The sequence below is a fragment of the Alligator sinensis genome, unplaced genomic scaffold, assembly GCF_000455745.1.
Source record: "Alligator sinensis unplaced genomic scaffold, ASM45574v1 scaffold523_3, whole genome shotgun sequence".
Classification (NCBI taxonomy): Eukaryota; Metazoa; Chordata; order Crocodylia; family Alligatoridae; genus Alligator; species Alligator sinensis.
Window position 1 is genome coordinate 64,429 of NW_005842658.1, and position 25,426 is coordinate 89,854.

At 46.3% G+C, this 25,426-nt stretch overlaps 1 protein-coding gene across 1 annotated transcript in view; it reads right to left on the minus strand.

Moving 5' to 3' along the window:
• Positions 1-2,389: 2,389 nt before the first annotated feature.
• ME3 (malic enzyme 3) overlaps positions 2,390-25,426 on the minus strand; it is a 177,767-nt gene continuing 154,730 nt past the window's right edge. The window contains exons 8-14 of the mRNA XM_025215641.1: positions 15,402-15,499; positions 13,736-13,849; positions 12,918-13,023; positions 12,171-12,313; positions 11,198-11,371; positions 9,677-9,775; positions 2,390-4,821 (exon numbers count right to left, since the gene is read on the minus strand). Coding sequence (XP_025071426.1) covers positions 4,660-4,821; positions 9,677-9,775; positions 11,198-11,371; positions 12,171-12,313; positions 12,918-13,023; positions 13,736-13,849; positions 15,402-15,499 — 896 coding nt within the window. The 3' untranslated portion in view covers positions 2,390-4,659. The remainder of the gene's footprint in view (positions 4,822-9,676; positions 9,776-11,197; positions 11,372-12,170; positions 12,314-12,917; positions 13,024-13,735; positions 13,850-15,401; positions 15,500-25,426) is intronic.

A 25,426-nucleotide genomic window follows, 5' to 3' on the forward strand; every position in this document is an offset into this window, starting at 1 on the left:
AGTTGTCTTTGAGTGGCCCTGAGTGCAGTCCCAGAGCTCCTCTTTGACTCCCTGTCTCATAGATGCTTATTGACACAGGATCTGGGCTGCTCTCAGATGGCTCCGTTACCTTCTTTGTGTGATGGGCAAGTGCTGAGAGGAGGAGTGGTAGGGTTCTGGTTCATGGCAGCACTTCTGGGTGCAGCCTGAGGGTGATGGAGACAAGCCTAAACAAGGCCTTACAAGCACTGGTCACTTTAACTTGCAGAATCCCTTTTGACTCGTCCTCAGCAATAGGGCCTCTAGCTGCTTTTAGCAAGCATGGCACAAGTTTCACTTAGTCTGTTTCATTCTCCATCGACAGAGCGGTTGGATTTTCTTGAAGGCTCATAGTTTTTTTTTAAATTGGAGAGAGAATAGAGGGTGAAAAATTAAAATGGAGAAAAATAACACACCTCCTTTTTATGCGTCCATTGTTCTGCAGGAACCGTGGTCTGCTCTGCGAATATGTTAGGGCAGGGGTTTTCAACCTTTTTTAAGGGGTGTATCCCTTCTGGTGGCAGTGGCCAGATGTGAAGCGGGAGTGGGGAGGGAGGTGGTGGCAGCCGGATGTGGAGCAGGGTGGGTGGGAGGAGAGCTTGTATGCAGCGGTGTGGGGCAGTGGGTGGCAGCAGCGGTGGATGGTGCTGGCATGTGCATGAGGTGGTGGATGGCGGTGGTGGCCTCCACGTGTGAGCTCCCCCGCCCCAGCCAGCTGGGCAGTGCTTGTGCGGCTTGCTGTGCCTGTGCAGTGCCTATGCACGTCGCCCCTGCCCGCCCGGCTCCTGGGAGGCAGTGGCACGGAGTGGTGGGTGGCAGCGCTCTGTCCCCACCTGCTCGTGCATACCCCCTAGCACCTTTCTGCATACCCCCGGTTGACAACTGCTGTGTTAGGGGAATCTTCTCCAAGAAGGGAAGCAGAGAGGAGGAAAAAGGAGGCACCAATGTTTGGGAGACGCTCTAATTAAAATGCTGCAGCGTCTAGTGTATTCAGTGTCCAGTATTTGAAAATGGCTGTAGGGGCGTGTAACAGGTGGCCTTCTCAGGGCTGATCTCACTGTAGCCCTACCCACCTGTTATGGGCCAACCGCCCACCGTCTCGCCTGCCATGCCTTGTTGGTAATTAGTTAAATGATGTAATTAAACAGTAGGCTGCCCATTTTCTGCCCTGATGGCAGGGGGCACTATCTGCGGCTCCCTACACCGTACCCTAAGCCTCGCAGATGGTATTTGAAAATTCCTCTTTATGTTGGGGTCTAGTCCGCTGTGGGCCTACCCTTTTTTTCTCTCTCTAGCTAGGCCTGTCAGTCAAAAAAGATGAAAAAAACTCACTAATCAGGGTTTGACTCCCAGGCTCTAGCTCTCAATAAAACCCCCTCGCTCGGGCTCTTGCCCCTCTGTGGTGCTGGGCTCTACTCACCCCTAAATACTGCACCCTCTCTGATGCTGGGGTCAGCTCACCCCAAAATTCTGCGCCCTCTCTGGCACCGGGGTTGGTGCACCCAAAATGCTGCACGCTCCCTGGCAGCTTGGTCGGTGCAACCCAAAATGATGCGCCCTCTCTGGCGCTGGGGTCGGTGAACCCCAAAATGCTGTGCCCTCTCTGGTGCTGGGGTCCCCACACTGCAGTGGGCCCCCAATGAGGCTTCTTCCTTCCCCAAAATAGCCTCACCCAAACCACCGGTTGTTAACATTAAACAAGGGAGGCAACATGCCTGCTTACTTTAGATGATCGTGATGATGGCTCTGGGCATGGTGTAGTCTTCCAACAGAAACTACAGCCTCAGCAGCATAGTCATTAGGAGTCCACCTCCCTGCTGCCCCCTGGCCTTCCCCACTCGCCATTTGTAGGATCCTGGACTTCCTCTTCCAGTCACCTGACCGGCTGGCAGGGCTTGAGCCTTAACCCCTACTTGACCGGCTGGCCGTGACTGGAAGGTTCTGGATTTAAAGGGGCCACCCGGTCTCTTAGTAACAGGGTTAGGGTTCCCTGTTACAGGGAGCTTTAACTAAAGCTCATTTGGTCCCTGTCACCATTTTGAAATGCAGGATGCTGAATACATGAGACATGGCAGCATGCTGGAGTGTTCAAATTAGAATGATCCAGTAGACTCAATTAATCAGTTCTGCTCTGACCTGCTCAATTAATCAAGTCTAATCAGAACGCATTGGCACACATGTATAGGCACCCAATGAGTCTGTGGTTCCCCCCTTGCTGATTTGGGTTCTGAGAACGCATACACTACCACACCAGTCTTCACATTCAGCTGGTTTCAGCTGCCGAGGGAGTAGCCGTAAATTGAAAATACCCATTAAGACAACTTTTGGTGTCAGTGATTCTTAAACTGAAAGAACTTGCTGCAGCCTTGCATATTTCAACTAAGCTTTAATGACTTATACAAAGTCCACAAACAGTACAGAGAGCTGTTGCTGCATTACAAAAATGCTGTCTATAATGTCAAGTAAAGATTTGTTGTACATTTGTTAATGATCTGAAATAAAATGGTCTGCACATTCATCTTGTCTGAAGTCTTCACAAAAGAATTTTGTTACAATGCTCAGAGGTTTTACATTGACATAGAGTGCAACACCACTGAACGGGATCTGTTGGACCTGTACATGGCAAAGCAGACTACTACTGAGATTAGCTTGTCAGTGTAACACCTCATAATTGGACGGGAGAATAAGGATAATGACATTCCAGAAGGCTGGAGACATACTTGCTATTTGAGGCACACTTCAGTCTCCTCTTGCTTTGCTTATTAATTGAATTCAAAGGAAACTTTCTATTCGCCAGTGGGCTGCATGGGGTGCAATCATGTCACCTGGTATGTTCAGGTACTACCTCTCCCTCTGCCCTCCCCCACCACCACAACCAATCAGAAAAGAGAGTTTTCACAAACAGTTCAATTCAGGAGTTCAGGCTGCTGAGACACTAGTGAGGATGCCACGTGTCTCATGTCTTCTACCTGGCTAATGTAAGTCCCATGCCTCAGTATTCCTGACCTTTGGTACCATCCAGAATTACTTAGGTTTGTGATGAGCCTGTTTGCAGCCAGACAAAATCGAAGGACTTTTGCTGCAATTTGTAGAATTTTAAAATAGATCAGATCCTATTTTGCCTTTTAATATGTTAAAGCTTAGTCTAGAAATAGCCAGCTGTTCATCCCTTTGGACTGGCAGTCACATTTGGTGAGCCACAAGTTGTAGATGTAAAGCCTATATTTAAACAGGAGCATAAATATGATTTATTGCACATGATGCTTTGGGTGGTGCTTTAAGGTAAGTGGGGCAAAAAGGCTTATTGATATTCCCTGAGAGCTTTGTTGGCCATATTTGTACCTGGGTAAGGAGAACATGCTGAAATTGGAACACACGCACAGGAGTTGTTGCTTTTCTGACTGTAAGGATGTAGTTTGCAGCCACTTGCTCCTATGGACTAATGGAACAAGGCTATAAATAAACAGCAAATTTACATTGTCAAGTTCTCACTCTTAAAAATAAAATCTTCAAGTTTTTCCAGTAACATTCCCTTTTGGTAAAATTCTGGTTGGAAAACAAAACAGCAGAGGGATGCTCCTTGCTAGTTAGCATGAAGTGGATACATCTACACAAGCTGTGTACTGTGCAGAAGACTAATTCGCTGTGCAGTAAACGTCATGCATCTACACGTGCATCCCTATTAGGCTGAAGAAAACCATTTTACTCCGTATCAGGATAGTAGTTTTAAATACAAGTACTATGCTGTTGCAGAGTTTATTACTATTCTGCAGTGCACGTGTAGATGCTGCCCTGGCTGGCTGGGGCATGAGGAAGCCATGGGGAGCAACCCTGGACTGGCAGGCTGGCCTCCCGGGGTCCCTCGCTAGCCAGGGCTGCTCTGACCTGGCTCAATGTGCTGTGATCCTGGGTGCATGTGCAAACAGCATTCCTGGAGCAATGAACTCCAGAGCACTACGCTCTGGAGTTTATTGCTTTGTATTAATATGCATATGTAGATGAGCCCACTGGTTATTAAAGTAAACCATCAAACTGGGCTTTTTGGAAAGGACTTCCACTGCAGGACTCAAATAGCTTCACTGCAGATACTCCTTCCTGACTTACATGTCAGTAACTGACAGGAGAACAGTGCTTCAAAATGAGAGTGATACTATGATGCATTAGGCAATTATTTGTTTCTGTTTAAGTAGAAATCAGTGAACAACCATATAGGTTGAAGCAATCAAACCTCTTTGGGGAAGAGAGGACCCCAGCCAGTTCCTGAGGGGCCTTATGTTTCACTGTATCCTTGCTATTCTAGAATATATCATCTACTATTTGTTTTTGTCCAGAAGCAAAATGCTGTGGAGAGGAAACTGCTGTTCACTTGAGGTGAAGGAGTGCTTTAAATGAATGGGAAATTGGCACTGCAGGATCTACTGGAGTAAGGCATGGGCATGGTATGTCCCTGCCACTGGAGTACTGAGAACCTTCTGTTGACTCTGCTTTTCCCTATTCAGGTGCTCACAAAGGAAAAAGGCAGCTGGAGTAAGAAAGTGCTTGAATCAATTTACAGGTTAAGATTTTGCAAGCTTCAATATTCATTTATAACAATAGGCTAGAAAGAACCATGGACAGTTATGGGTCAGAGTTTACCAGAAACTACACAGCTTGAATCTGCATGGCATCTTGGGGCCATCTGTAGTTATCAATGACAAATGAATCATACTCCGGGCTGTAGATGAGGTTCCTGACAAAGGCTTCCTTTTCTTTGGGTTCTGGATACCAGGAAGCAAGATTATGTTTGTAGGCGTAGTCAACAATCTACACAGAAAAAAGCAAAACATTAGATCAGGTCAAAAGAGAGGGGCAGATTTATTTTTACACATTGTACAGCTGAACCCCAATACTTTTTACCACCTAGAATGATGGACAAGGGAGATAATTTGCAAATGGCACCAACGTGTACAGCTGCTGACACTCTGGAGGATCCTATTAGGATTCACATAAGCACCTAAGAACTGTCTACTGGTGGACCACTGGTCCATCTAGTCCAGTATTTTGTCTCTGACAATGGCAGTAGTTGATGCTTTAATGGCAGAGTATATGAACAGGGCATGTCTGGAGTTATCCATCCCACATCATACTTTCTCTGGAATCAACTATCATTGGTTTAGGGATGTCAGAGGACACATCCCTACTATTCAATTGAATAGTTCCCAGTAGACCTGTTCTTTGTGGGTTGTCTAACCCCTGTTTGAACCCGGTTATACTATCTGTCCCTACAACCTTTGTGGCAATCTGTTGCACAGGTTAATTAGACGCTGTGTAAAAAAAGTACTTCCTCTTGCTTATTTTAAACATGTATTCTGCTATTTCAGAGGGTGCCCCCTAATGCTTGTATTCTGGGACTTGATGCATAACAGTTCCCTCTTCACTTTGTCCATACCCTTCACGACTATATAGACCTCTATCATATCCCCCCCCTCAGCCTTCTCCTTTCCAAACTGAAGAATCTTAGCCTTTCCAGTAATTCCTGGTGTGACAGCTGCTCCTTGCCCCGATCACCTTTGTTGCCGACGTCTGTATCTTTCTAGTTTTATTACACCCTTTTTGAGATGTGGAGACCAGACCTTCATGCACTCTACAAGATATGGGTGCACCATGGATTGACCCAGTGGCATAAGGATGCTTTCTGTTTTGTTTTCAATTCCCTTCTTAATGGTGCCTGGTGTTTTATTGGCTTTTTTTGGTTGCCAGTGCTCATGGAGCCGATGCTCTTCGAGAATATCTACAAGGATGCTAGGATATTTTTCCTGAGTTGTAATGGCTACTTTAGAGCCCAGCACTGTCTCTCTATAGTAGAGGCTACTCTTCCCCCTGTGCATTATTTTGTACTTGTTAGCTCTGAAGTTCATCTGCCCCTTTTTCCTGTCCTAAACTGGAGAACTGGTCTGAAATTAAACAAATAGAATTCAGTAAAGAAAAGTGCAGCTCCCAGCACTTCAGACAGAGCAGTCACATGCACAAAGTCAGACCGGGGCTAGGCTGCAATGCTGCAGAAAAGGACCTGGGGGTTACTAGTGACCTGTAAGCTGAATATGAGCCCAGAGGGTGCTCTTGCTGCCAGAAAAGCACTAGCACACTGAGTTAGTTGTCTTAGAAGGACTGTTGATTCTTCTGCTCCCCTCAGCACTTATATGACTTCCCATGGAGACCTTAGATACTGTACCTCAAGGAAGGCGTGGACAAATAAGAGAGTTCAATTGCTAGTCTTGGAAACTTGACTTATGAGGAAAAGTTGGATGAACTGGGGTGATTTAGTCTAGCAAAGACTGAGAGAGGACTGGATGACAGTCTTCTAATACTTGAAGGGCTGTTATAAAGTGGAGGGTGATGACTATCCTCTGTCACCAAATGAGATAAGACAAGAAATAATAACCCAGAGTTGCAGCAAGGAAAATTTAGGTTGGAAATTTAGAAAAACTTTCTTGCTATGTGGGTTGTGAAGCACTGGAACGGCCTCCCTAGAAAGGTTGTGGAGTCTACATCCTTGGCAATTCTTAAGAACTGTTTAGACCAGGGATAGGCAACATGGTGGATCCGGCCAGTGGCCGGACTCCATTTCCCAGCAGTCCTTGCCCACGAAGCTGAGGCCAGTTTCTATAGAGACCCCAGCAGCAGCCCTGCTGTGACAGCATGATCCAGAGCCATAGAGACATGATCTGCAGCCTGCATGCCCTGGGCAGTCAGCAGATCTCTGCTCTGCCCGGCTCTGGACCACGGTGTGACCATTGCAAGGAACTGGGGCAGAACTGCAATCTGCTGCCTGCACGTCCCTGCCTGGGGTGTGCAGACTGCAGATCATGGCTCTCCCCTGGCTCTGGATCATGCTGTCACTGCTGCAAGATCCTAGCTGGGCTCTGGAGCAGCTCTGTGCCCTGCTGCGCACTCTGCCAGCATGGGTTGTACTGGGGAGAGGGGCTTGGTGGTGCTATAGCTACCCCAAAATTCCCCGTAGCCCCCTATGGCCACCCCCCTCAGCACTGCCACTACCACCACTGCCCACCCTGCATAGGTAGTGGCAGCTGAGCCCACCCTGCTCCCATCCGCATCACGGCCCCCGCTCAGTCCCCCCACCAGGAGGAGGCTGGTGCTACTGCTACCTGCCAGCGCTGCCAGGGCTGGTCTCCATGGAAACCCTGGCCCCTCACTATCACACCCCAGCTGCTGCTGGGGTCTCCATGAAAACTGGCCCCAGCCATGCAGCCAGGGGCTGCTGGGAAATGGAGTTCACTGCCAGCCAGATCTGGTCCATGGGCCAGACTTTGCCCACCTCTGGTTTAGACAAACACTTGTTTAGGATAGTTTTACTGGGGATGACGCTGCCTGATGCAGCAGGTGGAACTAGGTGACCTTCCGAGGTCCCTTCCAGTCCTACCTTTCTAAGAGTCTGCGATTCTAGCCTGACTTGCATTCAAATGCTGATGAGGAGATGCAAAATCAAGACTTCTGTGTATGAGAAAGCACTTCTAGCTGGAGAAGCAAGACACACTGTTGTGTAGTTTGCTTGGAAAGGGAGCCTATTACTAGGAACATAATATTAGAAGGGACAGGCTGGGCCATCAAGGCCAGTCCCCTGTTTGTGCAGGAAACTGCACAATATACCTCTTATTACTGATCACTAGAGGCCCTGACAGATGTGCAGGCCTCTGCTCTAACTCACGGTGTTTTACATACAGTGCCATGAGTTAGAGCGCCCCCCTCAAACCCAACAGATGTGGGTGGGTCTGGTGGGGGGATTGAGCCTGCCTGTAGGAGCCCGAGAAGCCTGCCTGCAGCTGAGGAGCTTTCTCTCTCCCCCAGCCCTGTCCCCTCCCAGTTCCTTGGCTGTCTGCAAAAACGGCGGGGGGGGAGGGGGAGACAGAGTGAGCTGTGCACTGGGTTTGCTCAGCCTGAACTGGAGGGAGATGCTGGGGAAGGCTGCAAGGCAGGGTGGCTTCAACGTGCCTTCTTCCCCTCCAGCTCAGGCTGGACAAAACCCAGCCCGCAGCTCACTCCCCCTCTATTCCTGCAGACAGACTGGGGGGCAGAGCTGGGCTTCATGAGCCCAGTACCAATCATGCCCCAAATTAAACCTAGGGAACATAAATTCCCTAAGGTGCTCTGAAGCACCTTCTTCTGATCCGTCATGTGAGGAGGGTTAATTTGTCATGCAATCAGCCACTTAAAAGTGCTCTGCAGCCGTGCACGTGTCACTTTCAGGGGGTCGATCACACAAGAAATGTAACTTCTGTCTGCGCCCTACAGCACTATGCTAAACCAATATGACCTGATTCCCAGGGCTGTGAAGAAACTTCAATATGATCATTGCCATCTTTAGGACATGTGAAACGGAGGCAAGAGGCCATGGGCTAAATTACTGGAGCCAAACTCTAGCCACCAAAAACAAATGATTTATTTTGGGGACCTATATTTCTACATTTAAAACCATGCTGAAACACCTGAATCAGTGACCTTTTGGAAAGATTAAGCACCTACATCTTCTATCAGTGTCAATGAGACTGGTTTAAAAGCTTAAATACAGGTTGAAGGCCAGATCTTCAAGGGTATTTAGGTGCCTACCTGCCTAAACTCAGACCCCCTAGACCACGGCTTGGTTTACCAATTAGGTGCCTAACAGCGAACCTACTCTGCTCAAGTCCCATACAAACATTAATGCTCAAGAGGAATGACTTTTGCTTGTCCTCACTCTTTCTGGTAACTTAGGGCATTTTTACAAGGCTCTCAGGGTGGGAGTGTGCACTTTAATTAGAGAGGCTCTGAGGGCTGCTCTAATTAAAGTGTCCACAGCGTCTTGTCTACTAGCATCCCTGCACCTCAAAATGGTGGCAAGGGCACTTGAACTAAAGCTCATCAAATGATCTTTAGTTAAATAGCTTCACTGCCATTTTGAAGCAGAGGGACGCTGATACATGAGATGTGGAGGCTGGCTGGAGTATGCTCATTAGCATGCTCCAGCAGACTTCTTGTCTGGTGGAGGTTTCCCTTTACTCTAGTTTTTCCCTTTGTTGCTAGCTATAAATTTGAAAGGGATTAATACAAGGTTTTTGCCAGTGCAACTCCTGCTTTCTCTATCACAGGACCTGGGCTGCCACAGCCCAAACCCGAATGTACCATGGGACACGAAAAATAGAGGATTAAGCTTTAATGCATGTAAAATTCATTTTCTTAGTGTTAAATTCAGCACTTCCATATAGAATGTCAAGGTCTATATTTTGTAACTGGTAAGGACTCTATAAGGGATGGAGGTTAATTTATGATTCATCCATTAACTAGGAACAACTGCAACTGTGTTTAACTGCTAGGCCTTGCAATTTTTCTTTGCTAAATTTACCATGGACTGAGTCATATCCAGTAACTTTGAATGGCCCACTGCCGTCCATGGAAAGGTTCCCACTGGACTATTTCATTTTTGGATCTAACATTTAGAGAAGTATCCACCAATATCGGTTTACTTCAAATGTGAAAACAACAGAAAAATCATTGCCAAAGTTTGAGGGTGGAGCCTTGCATTACATGACTTCACATGAAATGTGGGGAGTAGAATCACAGAAAAGAAGGGCTGGAAGGGATCTTCACAGCAATTGTGAAGGATACATCTCTGATAAATTCTTACCTTAACAGCAATTTTGAAGGACACATCTCTGATAGTACTCAAGGGTGGATATAATCTCCCTTCCGCCAGGTGCTCTTCTGTGACCTCTTCAGCAATAGACTACAAAGAGGGGGAAGATAAATCAGAGGAGATGTTTTCAAGCAATTGCCCCATTTTCTCTCATAAGGCTTTGATAGGAAGCACATATCTGAGAATTCAACTGCTGAAAAATTTGGGAGAAATCCTTATAATGCATTACAAAGCTACTCAAAAGTCAAATGTTCCATATCTCAGTATTAAGCAACCAAAGTTAGGCTGAGATGTTCAGTGAAGCTCTGATTTACTTTGTTGTATTTTGTTACTGTGTTTTATTTATTCTAGTTGCTCTTTTAAGTTGTTCTGTTTCTCTTGCTGTAAGCTGCCCTGGGCCTTTGTTGGGATGGGCAGCAAACAAACTGCATAACTAAATAACGAGTTTGAGCTAGTACAATGGAAAAATAATATAGTGGGCTACGTACCATTTTGGAAAAAATGGGAAAAAAAGAGAGGTCTGCATTCAAATCATGTTGTTCAGCCATAGTACAGCTATGGTAAAGCCATTTTTCTAAAAGCCTGACTTTTAGGGGAAAGGTGAAATCCATGTAGGATGCAATTTAATAAAGATAAATGTAAGGTACTCCACCTGGGAAGAAGGAACCCCCAGCACACCTATAGGTTGGGAAGTGTCTTTCTCAGCAGCTCAGAGGCAGAGAGGGATCTTGGAGTCATAACTGACTCCAAGATGAACATGAGCCAGCAGTGTAACAAGGCAATCAACAAGGCCTTGTCATGCATTAGCAGGTGCATGACTAATAGATCATAGGAGGTGATGCTCCCTCTCTATGTGGCACTGGTCAGGCCACAGTTGGAGTACAGTACTGTGTCCAGTTTTGGGCGCCACACTTCAAGAGGGACATGGGGAATCTGGAGAGGGTCCAGAGGAGGGCCACTCGCATGATTAGTGGCCTTCGTGATAGACCCTACAGGGGGAGGTTGAGAGCGCTGAATCTCTTCAGCCTTCACAAGAGACGGCTGAGGGGAGATCTTGTGGCCGCCTATAAATTTATTAGGGGAGGTCAACGGGGAATAGGGGAAGTGCTGTTTACTAAGGCGCCCCAGGGAGTGACTAGGAATAACGGGTGTAAACTAGTTGAGAGTGGATTTAGGTTAGATATTAGGAAGACATTTTTCACAGTAAGGGTGGCCAGGATCTGGAATGGGCTTCCAAGAGAGGTGGTGCTATCACCTAGCTTGGAGGTCTTCAAGAAGAGGCTAGATAGTCACCTGGTTGGGGTCATCTGACCTCGGTCCTCTTTCCTGCCAGGGGCAGGGGGTCGGACACGATGATCCATTGTGGTCCCTTCCGACTCTACAATCTATGAATTTATGTTTAGCACCCTGTCCTAGGTGAAGCCTTTAACTAGCTTCATGCAGACCAACAAATCACAGTGAAGCTCTGTTTTAAATTGTTTTAAAAGTGCTGGTTGAATTCAAGCGTGTAACCTCTGCAGTGGTGAGGAAGAGATCATCAGAGATATGCCGGACTCCACAGGCGATGACTCCCAGTGCCACTCCTGGGAACACATAGGCGTTGTTTCCTTGGCCGGGGAAGAAGGTCTGTCCATTGGGCAGGGTTACTTTAGGGAAAGGACTCCCACTTGCAAATATACCTCGGCCCTGTTGGAAGACAGACAGACACACATCTTGGGGGAACAACACTTAGAATTTATTCTACTGTTCATGACCTGAGAGGATCTCAGAGAAGTCTGGTGACTGGGATGGCAAATTCAGAGTTCATCATTAGGATCCAACTTTTAACCTGATAGAAGGTTTCCTTACCAGAACAAGAGGATCAGTTATCTCTTTGTTCTTACAGAAAAGTATTCTCAGGGATTTAGTTTCCATTTGCCCTGGTACCAGACAAAAAGCATGGTCTTTGGTCTCACCCTGACCTATTTATCTTAGTACAGATCAAGTCCCTTTTGCCATAGTGTTTCAATGCCTCAGTCACTAGTGAATTTATCTTGGAAGGCAAGAAAAGACCATCCCAGCTATGGTAGCAAAGCTTGGGAAAAGGCCTGTGCTCAGCCCTCCATGGTTTTGCAGATACACAAAGCAAGGTTTTGTAGATGGACCTGTGAAGGGGAGCAGGACAGTATTCCCCTGGATCAGGAACCCTTCCTGCAGATGCTCTTGAAGGATCAACTGCAAAAGCTCCACAGCTTATGGGTTCACAACCTTTTTAACTCAAGGTACTCCTCCACAACTTTCTAGAAGATAGTGACACCCCATTTCAAAAGCTAACATAAATATAGTTCAGTGATTATAAGCACTATAATATCAATTATGATACTAATTAATTCTATGGTCATAAGATAACATAACTCTGCACTGTAGCCCCAGACAGGCTTCTTCTGCGTGCCACAATCTTCTGGCAATTCTGCTAAACTACAGCGAGACACAGTAGTGTATTTACCTCTGTGAGGCGATAGCACTGCTCAGCTGTGCACTCTGCTTTACTTGTGGGGTTGCTTAAGGCAAATATGATGGGCCTCTCATTGAAAGCTGCCATGTCCTTCAAAATCTGTTCAGTGAAAGCCCCTGCAATGGCTGCCACACCTGAAAAGAGGAAACAGTCAATTCCTAACTCATGCCTAGACTGAGTCCTAGTCTCTTTAAGTCTCACCTGTTGTTACTGCTCCACTAGTGTGAGTGAACAGGTGGGCCCTTTGGAGAGGCCTACAGACAAGCCCTGTCCTTGTTGCATTCATCATGATGTTAAAGACAGTCTCAGGATAAAGGCCTCCTTTTCACTGGGTAGGGGATCAATATGAGACCCACCAGTTGGCCAACGGAGCATTTGTCTGAGGTGACTTAGTGATTGTACTCAGAGCTTATTCTTCAGGAGACCTGGCTCTGGGAATGGATACCAGCCTTTTACTCCATTGATTAACTAGGGCTGTGGTCACCTCCTTTAGGGTGACACATATCTGCTAAACCCAAGGGTACCATCCTTACCCAACTGAGGAGCAGCAATGTCTGTATTTGGAGAAGGAAGGATAATCCTTGTGAGCCGCAGCCTCCAGAAAGGGGGCTGGATAGTAAAGGAGCAAAATGGAGACCTGTTGTTTTTTGGCTGGGGCAGTAAAGGGGCACTTAGTAGAAAGCAAAGGAAAGTAAGAATTACACAGATGAGAAAGGGTCCATGTTTAAGTGACTCTACCTATAATAGCTGTCGGCTTCACTCTTTGCACAACTTCCTCTAGCGTTTTCACATTGGGATGATCTTGAGCAAACATCTCTTTCTCATGGTTCAGGTGACTCCTCCCCTGTGAGGGAAAAGGAGCAGATACACTTATGGGAAATGACAGAAGTCTGGGTCAATGGTTTAGTAAACCGTGTTTCCACAATTTCAGTGTCTCATGAGTCCTGTTATTATGAAGTGTTCATCTTTATAGCATCCAAGCGTCTTCCATGAATTAAGCGATATTACTTCAACGCACCCAGGCGCAGTTTGGTTTTCCATCCTCTTCCCCATGGAGAATGACACATGCAGTACAGTGTTATGTTGTGGGAGGTGTGTGGAGTTTTTCTGAGCACGTTACCTGAGGTTTATGCTGGGGGAGGCAGGTTGAAGGACTCCTTACACTTGGAGTGGGAATGGATGCAGCCCCTAGTGAGCTCCTAATTCCTGAGGCTATCCACTCCAGAGTCTCAAGAAAGTCCTGTGAGAAAGCTCTTGTCTTGCATACAAACAAGCTTTAACCCTTACTGTAGGAAGCTCCACTAGCAGAGTTGTCCTTCTGTCTTACCTGTCTAACTAAGTCCCTGGTGCTGTCCCCAGATCATTCTGACACCTGGAAACAGCATGCAAACCAGATTAAATTTGTCTTTGGTTTCTGTAAGAAGGTGCAGAAGAACAGCAGGGCTGCCTGTGCCCCCATATGCTTTCCCTGCTGCGAGTTACCTCTTCATACTAGAGCTGACATGCGGTATAACTGGAGCTCTCCCAGCAGAGCAGTGCAGTCGGGGTAGACTTACCTTGACAATCAGCCCTTTGGAGTCCACCATCCAGATTTTTTTGATGGCTTCCTCTTGGGAAACGCCTTCCTTTTCCATGGCCATAATGATGAGAGAAGCTATGCCCATCGCAGCCTGGAAAGCAGATATAAATGGAAACTCTCTGGTTAGTTTCTCCAAGCAACCTGCAACATCCTGGGGAAAGATATTAAAAAGTTGCTACTTCCCCCAGGCCCCATTCTCAAAAAACCAGGCAGACCATAAGTCTTTGGAGCAGAAGACTATCCGTGTGTCCTAGGTAGTGCTTAGCACAGTGGAGCCACTGAGACTCCTAAGGCGCCACCACAGTACAAGTAGTAAGTGTTCAGATGGGCAAGCTGTGCTGCACTGCTGGGATGGGAAGGCAACCTGTCAAGGAAGGGGCGACCAACTGCATCCAAAATAGTGGACTGCTCAGAGGGGTTGAAGATGGAGTACACTGCCTAGGATCTGACCAGGAAGAGCTGCCCAAGACCTTCATGCTTGCCATGCCAATGGAGTGGAGGTAAGCAGAAGCTGGACTGAAGGGGCATCAGGATGAGGCCAGCAGAAAGCAACTCGGGCAGTACTGGAAATAGAGCATTTGAAATGCTCAGAGGTGGAGAGTCACTTTTTTCTTCCGCTGCTGCATGACCAAACAAGCTGTCCCTGACACACTATGCTGCAATTGCTATTACAGTTGCACAAACGGGCTCTAACCAAGGCAGTGCACATACACTTGGGGAAGGACAACTCCTGCTCTGATGAGATCACAATCTGAATGCATGTGACAAAGGTTTGGAGACAGGAAGTTCTACCATCTCCATCTTGTGGATGGCCACCGAAGGGTTAAGCACCTTGCCCGGAGTCGCACAGGAAGGCAGTAGCAGAGCCAGGAACCAAACCCAGATCTCCTCAGTACAAGTCCAGTGCCTTAACTTCCTGCCTTTCCTTCTTCTCTCCCTTGCCTCTTGTGCCTAGCATTGGACACACTCAGAGACACACAGGATTTCTGCCTTGAAAGGAAATGCAGTGCTCTGAAAAGTGGTGCTGTGAAGTTCTGTGTTTATTGACCCTGTGAGTCCAGGTCCCAAGTGCTCAGCTTATGAAGAAAAATTTGGTGTTCTGTAAGCCCCGTCCCTGTGGACTCAGGCTGGACCTCAACAGAAAAGCTGGGCTTCTTCCAGCATTGTTGTCTGTAATATTCGACAAACCTGCATCAAACCTCCATCAACTTTTGTGCAGCCTCATTGCATACAGCTCAGTAAAATACTGTAGGACATGGGCTGGCAAGCTACGACCCATGGGCTGGATCCCAACTGTGGAGTCATTTTATCCAGTCCATGGAGCTGGGGGGCCTCTTCTGCATTGCTTTGGCCATGTTTCTGTGGTAGGGGGCTTTGCTTGGGGGTTGGGGAGAAATGGTGGTGGTGGTTTTGAAGGGGGCAGGGAGTGGGAGGGTGGTTGCAGCTCTGGTTCTGGTGGTGTGTGCTGGGCTAAATTGGCCTGAGCTTGGAGCTAAACTCCATTACAGTGGCCCCCTGCTGCAAAACTTTGCCAACCCCTGCTCTGGGAGGATGTTGTGTCTCTATTTCCTCTTTGTTTTTTTTCTCTTTCAACTGGAAGGCAAAAGGATGAATTTAGGAACAAAATAACCCCCGAACCCTACCTCTCCAGCTCCCTGGAAAACAAATTTGTGGTTGGATAGTTTGTTCTTCGTGATTCTTAAGGCTGCAAAGATGCCAGCTACTGCAACAGAGGCGGTACCTAAACACAGAACACAAGAACAGTGAGCATGATGCAGAGGGACAAGGTGCCCTTTGCTCCACCCAACAGTTGGTTGTGAAAAACGTGGAAACTTCCTCTCTCAGGCACTACATGGCCCCATCACTACACAAGCAGTGACCCACAATCTGTTATCTGCTTAGCCTTGTAGCACTCCTGCAAGGACAGTGCTTCTGTCCCAACTTGACAGAGGGGGAGTGAATGTGCAGAGACACTAAGAGTCAGATCTTATTCCACCTACCTAAGTGCTACTGGAGCGGACATAGGTACCCAACTGTGATCCTATTCCTGAAGAAATGTTGCATGAACCTTCTTTTGGTACATGCTGCTGTCTTAGCCCTAAGGTGGTCACAGAAAGCAGCCAGCACCAGGAGGTTCCACCACCACTTGTGGTTGCTGCTTTCCAAGCACTCAAGCAGGGTGAACAGGATGACACTGGGATGTCTTAGGCCACTCAGATGTCTGAGAGATGGATGAGGAAGTAGCCCTAAGGCTCAGATCCTCAAAGGGATTAGACACCAAACTCCCATTGATTTCAGACTTCAGGGACTTAGGCCTGAGTTCACGCTGGAAGCCTGTTACAGAGCAGAGAACTGAACCTGGGACTCCTAAATCCCATGCTGGTGTTTGAACAGTGACTTCTCAAACCTTTTTTCTAGTTCCTTTTCAGACCTCTGCTTCTTCTCTTGTATTTTTCATAATTCCCCTTCCCGCTATCCCTGGCCCAAAGACCAGGTTGTCCGTCAGCCCAGAGGTGAGAAGAATTTTAGGAAGAGAGGTTCAGTGGCATCAGTCCATGGTCATAGGTTCAGAGGAAAGCTGGGCTGGAAGGGACTGCAGGAAGTCATGTAGTCTAACCCCAACTCAGGGCAAGATCACCCCTGATTAAACCATTCGTGTCAAGTGTCTGTCTAACCTGCTCCTGATAGTGTCCAGGGATGGAAATTTCACATCTTCTCCAGGCAGCCTGTTTCAATGCTTCACCATCCACAGAGTCAGAAAGTTCCTCCTAATCTCCACCCTCAATTTCCTCTGGTGCCGTTTCAGCGGGATGTCATTCAAAGCACAGGCAAGATACACTGCCTGGTCTGACAGCCTCAGTGAGATCGTCTGCAGCCCCCACAGTTGCCTGGACAAATGGCTCAACATTTCCTCCATCTGCCCCTTCAATGGGTTCAAATTTCTGGGCTGAATTCCCCCTCCCCACACTTTGTGTACTGGGTCTCACCACACAAAGACCATGGAGGCAAGGAGCTAAAGGAGCTCCAGGCTGGTGAGGGGCATGTGATTTAACTGGGCACAGCTGTATGTGAGGGGAACATATGGGCAGAGTCAGGTGCAATGCTCTGTGCTCCAGAGCAACATCTGCAACACAGCTGGATGGTGCTTTCCTGCATCACTTCTACTGCTGTGGTCCTTGGGCTGGTCTAGCTATGTCTGCAAGGTCCTCAGACTGGCCTCTCAGCAATCCCTGCCTATTGTTCATGGATGAGTCAGGAGGTGGGGAAGGATAGCAGGTGGTGAGGCTGGGCTAAAGATTCCCCTCCCCACACACACTCCAGGCTAATTATCCTGTTTTGCCAGGTTTCCATCATTTCACATTTTCCTGCTCTTCCTTTCCAGACTTAGAGCAGGCCAAGTTTTAATCAGGTAGACACTGAGTGAGTCACTCCAGCAGCTCTCCTTGGCATCACAGTAGGCGAGTGGTGCTTTCAGCAACAGTCAAACGAGCTTAATGAAAGAGCTTAATTAACAGAGCATGAACTAGAGCTGGCAGATCCACTAGATGGCACTGTAAATATTTCAATATCAGGCAATGTCAGCAAAGAACATTTTGCAACTGTTGTGGCTGATGATTTGGATGTTAAAAGTTGGGGTCCTCAGTGCAAACTACTTGTTAGTGATGCAGTTTGAGCGCACACATCTTTCTTTCAGCTTAAAAGAAAAACCATCCGAGCCTGCAAAAACTAAGTGTTAACTAATGCATTATCACCCATACTCTAGGCCACAGAAGAAGCACTCATGGCGCAGCTCAATCAGATCGCAACAGATCTGTGAATTCTGCTAAATACACTGTCACAAGGGCAGGAAAAGGAATGAAGGAACCACATTCTTCACTTAATCTATTACCGTGATTGGTTGGGAGTGATGAGTAAAGCAGCATTTCTGGTATCCTAAAATATATTTAAGGTACCACAGACACTGTGATGACTGCCACAGAAATGTATGTAATAATAAGTAAATACTTTGCTACGGGATTCTTCTGTACAGTGATAAAGAAACTTCCCAGCCTTAATGGCTCCCTATACACATGTTCACTGGCATTCTAATTAGAACAGGTTGGTGCAGGCTCGATTAATTGAGTCTGCTATGCCTTCTAATTAGAAGAATGCAGCGTTGTTCCAGCATCACGTGTGTTAAGCTCCCGCCCATTTTAAAATGGCCACAGGAAACTTTAAATCTCATTGAATGAGGTTTAGATGAAGTGTACCCCGTGAGGCAGGGGTGCTTTAATTAGTGCAGGTCTGAGAGCCGTGCTGATTAAAGTGCCTGGAGTGTCATGTGTATCAGCATTCCTGTGCAGAAAAATGGTGGCAGGGCGCTTTGAACTAAAGCTCATTGAACAAGTGCCCCGCCACTATTTTTTAGCATGGGGACACCGATACATGAGATGCTGGAGTCTGCTGGAGCACAGTAATTACCATGCTGTGGCAGACTCGAACAATCGAGTCTGCTCCAATGTGCTGTGATTACAGTGTGTCAGAGCAGCCTCCCTGCACATGTATAGGAGCCCCCTGTGACCATTTTTAACTGTGCGGGGGCTTAATACACATGATGCTGATTTAATTAGAGTGGGTGCCTGGGAACCAGTCTAATTGATGAGCCCGCCCCCCCCCCCCCCCCCCCCCGAGCGGGTGTATAGCCAGCCACAAAAATCAGGTCCATGCAGTAGGAGATTTGCTTTCTAAATAAGTGACACTTATTTATATTCATGAGGAAAGATGATCTTGTAGTAAAAGTAATGAAGGAGGATTTGGGGTTGGGTTCCTGACCAATCTGGCTGCTTGTGAAACCTTAGGCAAAACACTTTCTTTCTCTACTTCTCAGTTCCCACTGAAGTTCAGGACAGGGAGGTGTTCAAATCTTGGAACAGTGAGGTGGACCATATACATGATGAGACAGGTGGATTATATTTCACCAGTGGCATAAATACACAAGACTGGTACAGGACCAGAGCTGGGCAACATCCTAGCAGTTAATGCGTGTCCTTTCCTTAGCCACATCTACACTAGAAACCTTGGGGCTTTGTATACACCACATTTTTTGCTCTTTTATGTGCTGCAACTGAGTGTCTGTTTGCTCGCGCAGGATTTCTGGACACTTTAAAAGTCTTTCATGTGCATTAAAGTCAAACTCCTCAGACATAGTTTAGTTTGGCTCAGCGGGAATTAAAGTGTCGCATCCATGGATTTGTTGCATGCAAACACAAAGGCACTCAAAGACGTGCAATGAATCTCTTTGTCCACCAGATGACTGCGACTTCTTTGTAGTTCACCCCTTTGAATTGCTTTTGATTTTGAATTGCTTCCATTTTTTTTTTCTTGTGTGGTTTGCCAGCTTCCTGCTGCATGGGCATGAGCACAGGGTATGGGGTGGGGGCCCCTGGGCTGGGAGGGTCAGCACTGGACTGTCCTGCTCCTCTGTGGTGCTGGCCATAGACTGGACTTAATTAGTTCAAAAACCTAGTGCGTGCAAACAATGATGCAGTGCTCCAAAGCTTAATTCTTTCGAAAGCCTAGTGCATGCAAACACTGATGAGACACTCCAAAATAAACAAGTTTAAATTTTATAAACCTATTTAATTTAATGAGGATTAAAACCTGTGATGTGTACAGGCTCCCCTTTACTGGCAAAGTCATATCAGTTTGGGGTACAATTTTTAAACCATATTGCTATACCAGCAAAAACCCAAGTAGGGACATAGCTATACTGTACAGAAGTGTTTTAGCTGGTTTGGCTAATTTTGCTCTGGAACCCTGAAGAATTTAAACAAGGAAAAAGAATTTTTTTTCTGGTACACATTAAGGCTACCCTGCTATGGTACAACCAAACTAGAATTGCTGGGCCAGGAAAACTTTCTAGTATGGGCCTGGTCTAACCTGCCACCCTACCAAGAATCTGAGTTGGTAAAAGTGGCAAGGGCCTATGTTCCTGGAAGAAACAGTCCCTTGTTATAACTATGGCACGGACATGTTAGGTAAGTAGGTAGGATGGAACCAAAAGTCTTTCTGCTCGTCACTTGAGCTAAAGGAGAATCCTCCAGCCCTTGTTCATAGTGCTGGGCTGGGCTGAGCAGGTCTGTTTCATTCCAGGAAAATGGTACCAGCACTTGCCCTATTTCATTACACCATCCTGTTTGTCCAGAATGTGCAGGTGGTGGGGCAAAGTCACAGGCTGGGGGAGAAAATCCCAAACTATGGAGGTGGAAGGATATAGCAGCTCTCTGGAAGGGCGATGGGTTTCACAGTGATAGAAGCTGGGAAGTGGCCAGAATATGCATGTGAGAGACTAGTAAAGGGGAGATTTGGAAGCAGAGAAACTTCACGTTTCCCTTGGTTTGGCTCCATGTGAAATTGCTTTAAACCTTACAGGGGCCAGTTGGGACTATTCCTGGTTTCTGCATGTGCCTCTGAACCTACATTACAGCAGAAGAATGAATGCTCTTGGAACATCCTGCAGAGGGATTTGAGGTCTTTTTTAAACAAGTTATTTACAAGGAATGAAGAAGTGGGGTGAAGGCTGGATAAAGGGTGCCCTGACTCAGTCCACAAGATGATGTGCTTCTCAGCAGTGCATAAGCCTATGGGACAGGGTGTGCCATTACTCATTCCCCTGCACTTTAATTACAGATAGGCCCGAGCAATGGCAGGGCGCCACTCAGCTTTGCCATTTGTAATAAGGTTTCTTCTCCAATGTGTTTCTAATCCCTCCTCCTCTCCTCAACTCCATCTTGCCCCTGTTGCTCAAGTAACAATATTATTGTACCTTGGCCTCAGATCAATATTTATCTTTGAAATTACAGTTTCTGAACTTGGAGCAATAAAGCATCTCAGTGGAGCAGGCAAGTTCACAGCTGGTTTGTGTAAGAAGTTGGCTAATCAATGCTCTCTATTTCCAAAAGGACTGCAAAAGAAAGAAACCCAAAAAGCTTACCACAGGCTTGGCCAGAAATAGGCCCCTCAGCAAGCAGGTCTCTCTGTTTTCCAAGTAGATTGAATGTCCTTATTTCAGATAACTACTTCCTTAAGTAATTAGAAAAGGAGAGCCAGCATGGCTAGTCTGTTTTAAGGTCAGGGGCAAAGAAGGAAAGCGTTCATAAATCACATTGTTCTTTGCAGTCCTGAAGTGAAAGAGGCCTCAGGTGCCCTCCCTGGCTGCCCAGAGGGACAGTATCAAGAAAAAAGTGGAAGGCTTGGACATTTAAAAAGGAAGCAAGTTCAGGCAGCAGTGCCTGTCCACTAGCAAGAAAGCTCCAGGTCGTTTTTGAATATTGCTGTTACAGAGAACTAAAATACTCAGGATCTGACGTTTCGTTCATGGTTGTGCAACTCAGGAATAACCCCACAGATATCAATGGAGCTGGATCAGTGTAAAACCAGTGAGGATCATGCCCCTTAGTATGTGCTGTGCTTTCCATCTTTGAGGTGCTGCATGAACATAAAATGATCAAGCCTGGGAACACCCATATGTAGTAAGGAAGTGTTACCCCAGTTTTGCAAACGGGGAAAGCAGACAGAGAGAGGGCTATGACAGGCCTTCCACAATGAGTCAGTGGCAGGACTGGGAGTGGAGCTCAAGAGAAATGCAGGTTGAGTGCTGATGCCACAGCTTTACAATATATGACAGACCTCAGGGTTAACCAACATCCATAGAACTGGCAAAACCAATAAGCCTTTCAAATGTAAGTGCAGTTTCTTGTTGGGCAGCCAAGTTACTTGACACCTACAGTCCCAGGGCTGCCTTGTTCCCAGAGGTCTCTTGGCCTACTAGTCTGTAGGGCAGCTTAACAGTATCAATCATACGACACAAGTGAAGGGGCTGTGTGGGAGAGAGATATGAAGTGTCTTTGGGCCCCTCAGTAGATAGGCAGAGGGATGAGGATACTTCATTGCACACCTTTGGGCATTCCCACATCTCCTCTGCTTGCCAAGTTTGCGATGGAGGCATAAATGAAGGGGAAGAGTCTGGGGTCGGATTCCTTGCACCTGACCCTGTCTCTCAAACTACAGTCCATGTCAGCAGTGGGGGGAAAATCCCCACTTACTTGCTCAAGTAATTGAAGTACACACCTTGGTTAGCTCCGCAGTGAGAACCATGGAGAAGGATGGCTGCCACCTGTCCACGTGTGTATATATGGTAACAAGGTTGTGACTGCTAGAGCTGTTTACCAGATGCTGTTCTGTACAGTGTCACTGTAAAATTTGCGCCCTCCTTCATCAAAGGTACATGCCACTGCCACTTAAAGGAGAACCTCCAACAGCCATTAGCTGTATAGGGCTTATGGCAAACAACGGAAGAGTTCCCATTCCAGCCGACAGAAGCAAGCCAACAAACACTAGCCGTTTCATTACATTTCCTGACCCCCGGTATAGGTGATATTCCCCAGTAATACCCTTTGACTCTAACAAGGGCCAGCGCATCCAGTGAAGAAAACTGGGAACCAACTAATTGAAAATATTAATCATTAGTTCAGTCAGTCTTTCCTTCTCTTTCCTTGCCCCACTGAAGTCTCTCAAATGGTTGCCAAAGATCAGGAATGACCATTATAAAAAAAGAAAAGACCATTATAACTGTGATGAGAAAGTGCAAGCAAAAAAATGCAATTTTTTACATACAGGGAGCAATTAATCCCTTGCTGCACAACCTTTTCAAACCCTCGCTCAGAGTAATCCTCTGCAGCATTTGCCATTCAGATGGTTCTTGGAGGAAGATTAACCTTCCCAGATGCTGATAATAATTGCCACTAAAACAGCAGAATTAAAATGAGGCAAAGACGTGCAGTGATATTTCCATCTTAGTCTCCTGGGGCTCCTATATATGTGCAGGGAGCCGGCTCTGATGCATTGGAAATCCAGCACGTTGGAGCAGACTTGATTAATCAAGACTGCTGAAGTGCAGAAATTAATGCGCTCCAGCAAACTCTAGCATCACGTTTATCAGCATCCCCACATTGAAAAATGGTGGTGGGGGGCTTTGAACTAAAGCTCACTGAACAATATGTTATGAGCTTTCATTCAAAGTGCCCCGCTGCCATTTTTCAGTGTGGGGGATGCTAATACACGTGTTGTGATGCTCAGGCACTTTTAATTAGCATGGCTCTCTAATTAAAGTGCCCTCACCCGTGCCTCCCAGAGCATGTGTAAAAATGGCTCTAAACTCAAAGCTCAAGTGTAATCAGACTGCTGACATTCTTCTCAAAGTGACTGCGCTAAGATGGTTAAAAATAAACTTTTGAAACTGCTTGGAAGCAATCAAGCCGAGTGACACAGAAATAGAAAGGGACACTCAGAGAAACTAATTCAGATTCTTTGCTCTGTATATCAACAGTTTAAGAGCAGTGGAAACCCAGAGCATTTAAGGTGGTGGGGAAAGAACTGCTGGCTTCAACAGTGATGCTGGGAAGATTAAGCACTTCAGTTGTTGCCATCAGAAGGGGGCCCATAAAAGCAGGAGGCAGCTGTTCTGTATTGTCTACAACAAGCCATTCAGGGGACATAACTGTACGGCAAAGTGAGTCCTAGGACAGGAAGTAAAACTCCCTTTTGAAATGTGAAATACGTCTCTCTGCTACTTAGTTCAGCCTGTGTCTGCCTCTTTTGCAGAACTGAGGAAGGGCATTTCATGCTGGAAAAACCTCTCCCAACTATACAGTTAGTCTAATAAGAGATATCACAAAAAATCCTAGCCTCTCCCTTTTTAATGTACATAAAGGCTTGGCTGCTCTGGAGGAGACACCCTCTCTTAGCAGCAATGCAATAACCTGCAAGAGTGGCACTTCTTTTAAAGTTTCTGTGCCCAAATCAATGTCCCTCTGCCTAGACTGAATAGAGTGGAGAAATCACTTCCCTAGATTTGCAAGAGATGATCCAGTATACTGCTGTCTTTTTTTTGCAACAACAGTACGCTGTTGACTCATATTCATCTTATGGCCTACAGTAACTCCCAGGTCCTTCTCTGCAGTACTGCAGCCTAGCCAGTTATTCTCCAGTCCTTATTTATGCATGCAACCATTTTGTCTCAAGTGTGGAACTTTGCATTTGTCCTTGTTGAATTTCATCTGACTGATTGCAGACCATTTTTTCAGTCTATTCAAGTTATTCTGGATCCTAGCCCTATCCCGCTGAGCATCTGAAACTCCACCCAGTTTGGTGTTATCTGCACCAGATCCCATGAGCTAAATTATTAATGAATATATTAAACAACACTGGACCCTATGGCACCCCCCGGAAACTCCATTTGATACCTCCTCCCAACTAGATATAGAGCCATTGAGGACTACTTGTTGAGCATGCTGATCCAACAAGTTCTGTATCCACCTTACAGTACTACCATCGAGTCTGTATTTCCTTAGCTTTCTACTGAGAATGTCATGGGAGAAAATGTCAAAAGCCTTGCTAAAGTCAAGGTATATCACATCCACTACTCTCCCCTCATCACAGAGCCTGTCACTGTATCATAGAAGGAAATCAGGTGTTTCAGGCATGAGTTGCTTTTGGTGAATCCATGCTGGCTTTTCCTCATCACCTTGTTCTCCTCTAGGTGTTTCACAATAGTTTCCTTTCCAGGCCCTGAGATCAGCCAGACTGGTCTGTAATTCCCTGGATCCTCCACTTTCCATTCTTAAAGATGGGTACTATATTTGCCCTTTTCCAGACATCTGGGGCCTCATCCACCCTCTACAAATTCTCAATGAGGATAGGTAACAGCTCTGAAATTACCTCAGCCAATTCCTTCAGTATCCTAGAATGCATCCCATCCAGCCTTACTGACTTGAAAGAACCTAGCTTCTCCAAGTAATTGCTAGCTAGGTAACTCTGGGTCCCTTCCAACCCTACAATTCTGTACTAGGAAACAGACCAAAAACAAATGTGTATTTTTTGTAGGCGACCAAAGAGCCTTTGTTCACCATCTACCTATGCTGGACTTAAAACCAGTTGCAGAGATGTGGAAAAAGGCAGTTTCTCCTTTCTCAGCCTTTCCAGTTAGTGTGAGTAATTTGAATCTTTGTTGGCTGTTTGGAAAAGGCAGTTTCTTCTTTCTCAGTCCTGACCCATACTCTCTGTTCCCTTCAAAGAAGCAAACTACTTTTTCCAATAATACCAGTGCCAATACATTTTTTGTCTTCTAAAACTCTCCCATCTTGCACAATAATTGCTAGAAAAGACTGAAAATAATTAAAAACTCATAGGAGTTATGCTATTTTTGCTCTCTAAGATTGCCCCCCCCCAAACATCTAGGGTATTTTAAATATTTTGCAGACAAGTAAGACCTAGAGCTACCTCCTCACTCATCCAGTTTCAGCTTAAACTAGTGCCAGCCCTCCTATTCCCCTGGATTTTCTGTTATGCATTTTGAGGCCTCCAAAGAGCTCTACAGAAAGTTAAGTGACAATGCTTTTTTACAGCATGGGTTAGGATAATGGTTCAAAGAAATAGTCCGTGACATTATCCAGTGAAAGTTAAAACCAGTCATGAATATACGGGGAAGAAGTATATATATTTCCATTAAAGCCTTAAAAGGTTTAACACCAGATCCTCAGCATCTATAAAACAGTCATCCCCAGAAGTCACGGGAGTGACACCCATTTATACTTACAGAGGATGGATGCAGAGGATATGTGTTTTCCCT